This window comes from Lactuca serriola, chromosome 1 (assembly GCF_051521515.1).
Source record: "Lactuca serriola cultivar US96UC23 chromosome 1, Lser_US96UC23_V15, whole genome shotgun sequence".
Classification (NCBI taxonomy): Eukaryota; Viridiplantae; Streptophyta; class Magnoliopsida; order Asterales; family Asteraceae; genus Lactuca; species Lactuca serriola.
The window spans coordinates 14,045,631-14,050,695 of NC_136408.1; the positions used below are offsets into that span (position 1 = coordinate 14,045,631).

Below are 5,065 nucleotides of genomic sequence, written 5' to 3' on the forward strand. Positions count from 1 at the left end.
TTATATATAAATTTTGAACCCCTAAAGACTTAAACCTTTAACTACCGTCCAGATTGCCCATAGTTATCGTCAGCGCTAAGCCTAAATTTGACGATCACAAAGAAGATGGACCAAAGATAGTGAAGTTGATACAAAGGCCCAAATCACTAATTGTCTTATTTAAAGAGTAGGTTTTAGTAAAGCCCAATACTTTATTTATATTTGCGTGTTCAAATTTTGTCAACCCATTTACCAGAACCAAATATAGACAAGTTTTATAATGATGTACAAACTTGATTACATGATTTACAAGTCACCATATCCATCACCCCTAAAAATGATTTACCAAATTTTCATCTCATTTGAGAAAAAAAAAATCACAAACACATGTTTGACTTCGTATTTCCCTCTTTTGAACACGAAACCAGTTTTCCCCAAAATTGTAAGCCCCATAACTTTGCTTAGAACTTAACATTGTCTTTCAAGTAACACACCACTTCTTGCTGCCAAAATTGCAATCAAAACTTCGATTAAAGACAAATCATGGGGTATCATTTGTGATAAAATGCTTTCAAGACCACAATGTGAAACTTACAATCAAACAGAGAACAAGGCATCCAGCTACACCAGGAAACAAAGCATACCAAAACTTCAAGTGATGAAATTTTGGCCCATCGATAAATAACAATGGCAAACTCGCAGCTGCGTTGCCACATGAACAATTTAACATAAGCGTCTTGTTTTTAGTTAAGTTTTTGTTTGTTATACAGACATGACTGTACAAATTTTACAAGCTATTTTCAATAAGAATAAGAAGAGCATTCACATCTTGTGTATCCAAGATAAGTCCCTGACCTATATCTTAGGTGTGTTTTTGTCTTATTCAAATTCAATACAACCATTTCTGTCATGTATGTGTGTATGTATAAATAGGTCTAAATAACGAAAATGCGCATTGAATATGTACCGGGCGGATGAACGGAACGAGTATATATCATGAAGGCTAGGGATGCAGAAAGGGCAGTGCTGCGAGCAAGCCAACCGGGTCCGAAAAATGAGAAGGCTAATACACCAATTGCTGCACAACCCATTTGAGCCATAAACATATTGTACTTCTGCAAGTTTTGTATTCAAAAAAGAAATTGCGTTTGAGTTTTTTCTCCTTTTTATTTTTTGGAAAAAATCAAAAGTTTATAAATATTATAAAGATAGAATGCATCTATGGTTTCATCTTTATAATATTTATAAACTTTTGATCTCTAAAGAGATAGATATAAAATTATTTAATACAAATTATATTATTACTATAGAGTGAAATTAAAAAATTTTATATACATGTGACGGGCTGGTTCCAACAAATCATAGATCTGATTCAGATTTATTTAACATAAAAGTTGATCAATATAACTTTATTATCACTATAGAACGAAATCGCATAACTTTATATACATGTGACTGGCTGGTTGTAACGAATTATAGTAATAATATCTTCCTATTTTGGATCTAAACTCCTATTTATTTTATATTAAAACTTAATGAAATATTTTATTTTATTAATGTATAATGTTAAAATCAAAATTACATAATTTTAAACATGTGACCAAGAGTGGATCGACATAAAAGTCAATTACACATGTGCAAATTATTAGAAATTTTACTATAATAGTACATATGTTGATCGAAGATCTTATAATAGTACATATGTCGAGCGTAAGGAAATTTAACAAATGCATGAATCTATTTTAAATCTTATGTCGACTCTTTTAATGTAAAGTTTTATTAATCTGACCTAATTAATATTATTTATGAAACTTTCAAGATGGATTCCCAAGGATTCGACAGGTAACAGATTCTACGGGCACATTTTCTTTTCTTCGCATGGTCTCCACTTGCACGTGAATATTAACGTTTTAATATCAGGGTAAATTAATGATATTTATATAGTACCATTTTTCTGTTTGTGGTAGAATTATTTTCGTGTTTGGTCAGTTATTGTATTTATAGAAATATTTATATTTTTGGATAGAATCGGTCTACCGATTCAAGTGTTTTTCTGTTTCTCTGTTTGTTTGTGGTAATTATAATTTAAATTATTAATGATATGTAATCTTTTTAAATCCATATATATGTTATGCAACCGGTTTTCTTGAGTTATCTCATATCTGGTTGTAAAATACTAATGTAACCAAATTCGGGAAATATAACGATTTTAATAAACACAACCGGTCTAGAGATAATCCAATGGGCTTTTTATTTCTAGAATTACCATTTAGAAATGGCTTTAAAGACAGTTTCAATAAGGTATCCAACATACATGTATTTAGTATATACATGTAGACATGTAGATTAATTAAAGGTATTTTGTACATATGAAATGATTCAATATGTGTTTGGAAAACAGTAGTATTAATACTATGGATAAAATGTATAAAAGATATATTTTCAAACAATGAATTTATTTATTTAAGTCTAAATACACGTCAACGACTAACGAGCGTTATATCTGTTATTTTACTTGGTACGTCGTTCATAAACAAATAATACACTCATATTCTGAGAATCGTGTATTAAATAAATTACGGGTTTAAAAAGTTTATGAAAAACAATAATCTATAACATGTAAATATCTTAAACATCCAATCAACAAAAATCTATAAAAAGGCATATAATATTATTATAAAATGTGAAATTCTTCATACATGGAAAGGATATTCCACTTTAAATTCTTTGTTCCTCTTTAATTCTAAAAATTTTATACACACAAATACTAGTATATAATTCTCCTCGAACTTTAAATTATTTTATGATATGATAACATATATAATAAATTTGATAAATAAAACACAAGGAAAAGTGAGGGATTAATTACCCGAGCACCAGGGGTTGAAGGAGTGGCAAAAAGGACAGCGCAAACAGCTCCAAGTGGTGCTATTGTCATTGCGACTCCCTTTTTAGCCAACATCTGGTCCATCTTCCCCAACACAGCCATGGCTGCAAATGCACCTGTTGGTTTAAAACGTCTTCATTAGTACACCAAATCAAGATCATGATTATACCAATTAACACAATCGATCGAGCCAAGGTAGCGAACCTGCAGATGGCCAAAAGATGTCACTAAGTGAAGGAGCCTTCGAACCCTGATCAGGTTTCCAAGAGTCCCAGTTTAAAGTCCCAGTAGCCAACTTCCCCGTTGCTCTAACTCTAACCCCAACGCCTAATCTGGTTTTTGATTGGGACTCCGAAGTTGCTCTTCTTCTTCTTCTGATGCCGGAGGCTCCGACGAGACTCGGCGGCAGACGCAATCGGAACGGAAATGCATGATGGGTATCTTGGCGGATCCTTACAATATTGGAGATGTATGAAGAAGAAACTGCAGACATTGGAGATGGAGTGAAGGAAACGGTGGGTATGTAGGCGAAAATTTACGGAAACAAATAGGCCTGACAAGTTGAGAGGACAAGTGTATGTGTGTGTATATGTGTTGGCCGTTGAAGGGTTGGAAGAGGCAATTATTAGATGAAGGGGCAACATGAGGCCAGTTTGTTCCCATAGTCAACTTGCTATCTCTCTAAAATATTTTAGGTTGTCTTTTTTCTCTTTTAGGTTCCTCCGTATCCCTTTGTGTCTTTATCATCTCCTCATTTGCCACTAATCTCCTCCATCCTTTCTATAGTAGTACTCCACAAATTGTAATTTTGAAGAATACTATATTATAGAATACTATATAAAATATAGTATTAAAAAAAGAAAACATTTTCCTTAGGAAACATTTTTATTTTTATCATATTGATTTAAAACCCTTAAATTTTCAACTTCTAATTTTATAAATGTATTAACTTAAATATATTAATAAACATAAAATATTATCATAGGTTGACTTTTTAAATTATCAATATAAATTAATTAATTTGTCAAAAAGGTTCAATATTTTAAATATAAACCTAAATCGACATATAATTTTAAAGTATATTAGGTTATATTACAAACAATGCTTGATATTTACATAGTCAACATCATCGAAATTTAGAAAAACATAAATAAGTAATTTCTAAATTAGGATTAAAATTATGTCATGAGTTTAACTTTATGAATATGATTAATGATTCGGGAAATGTGGTGCATCACTATGGACACTTAATTATAGTAGACAACAATTGGAAAAGAGCAAAATTAATACAATGTGAGTTTTTACAACTTAAAAATGGTTTATCAATAATATCATTTATAATGTTGATAATTCCTTCTTTTAATGATACCTATTACATAAAATCTATTATAAATATTATTATATATATATATGAAAAAACGCAAACAAAAAATGAAACAGTTAATAAAATATATTGATTTCATGAAACAAACAAATAATAAAACAAATTAATAAAATATATTGATTTCATGTAAAGAGTTCCAATCTTTTATTTTGGATTCTTATTGATTTATTTTCTACTACCATGACTCTTAATGATAATTGTTTAAATGTAGTAATTATTGTCACAAAAAAACTAATTGTCTTTCGAAACTAATTTCTAAAAGAAACTATTTGTACCCGTCGCTTGGCGTGGATAAACGGCTAGTAAACATAAAATATTATCATATGTTTGACTTTTTAAATTATCAATATAAATTACTTAATTTGTCAAAAAGGTTCAATATTTTAAATATAAACCTAAATCAACATATAATTATAAAGTATATTACGTTATATTACATACCATGCTTGATATTTAAATAGTCAACATTATCGAAATTTAGAAAAACATAAATAAGTAATTTCTAAAATAATTAATCATAACGTTAAAACTAATATTAAATCAAAAAACATATCGATATTTTACTCATGTAGGTTGGAGCGGTGGTTATCGAAGTAGATATAATTGTAATAGATGTTTATTTACTCCCTCCGTCCCAAATTAATTATCCACTTTTGACTTTTGAAGTTTTTTTTCTTCAACTTTGACCTTAAATATTTTTATTTGTGTTATATATTACTTGATGAAACTTATAATAATGAAAATACATTTAAAATACAATTCATTCATATATTTTGCATCAACTATTATCTATCAAAAAGAAAAATATTTAAGTT

The 5,065-nt window shown here is 29.3% G+C and overlaps 1 protein-coding gene across 1 annotated transcript; it reads right to left on the reverse strand.

Annotated features, from left to right (window-relative positions):
• Positions 1-227: 227 nt before the first annotated feature.
• On the reverse strand, positions 228-3,453 carry LOC145051549 (Integral membrane HPP family protein). The gene is made up of 5 exons (XM_078999487.1): positions 3,071-3,453; positions 2,849-2,982; positions 947-1,094; positions 575-681; positions 228-482 (listed from the first exon to the last, which is right to left on the reverse strand). The coding sequence occupies exons 1-5, from the start codon at positions 3,357-3,359 to the stop codon at positions 441-443; spliced, it is 720 nt and encodes a 239-aa protein (XP_078855613.1). The 5' UTR covers positions 3,360-3,453; the 3' UTR covers positions 228-440.
• Between the last annotated feature and the right edge of the window lie 1,612 nt (positions 3,454-5,065).

Excerpts from the sequence above, each read along its gene's own strand:
- LOC145051549 (XM_078999487.1), bottom strand. The coding sequence starts at position 3,359 with ATGTCTGCAGTTTCTTCTTCATACATCTCCAATATTGTAAGGATCCGC. Across the intron at positions 2,983-3,070 it reads CATCTTTTGGCCATCTGCAG|GTGCATTTGCAGCCATGGCT; the intron begins GTTCGCTACCTT and ends TTAAACCAACAG. Across the intron at positions 1,095-2,848 it reads CTTCAACCCCTGGTGCTCGG|AAGTACAATATGTTTATGGC; the intron begins GTAATTAATCCC and ends CAAAACTTGCAG.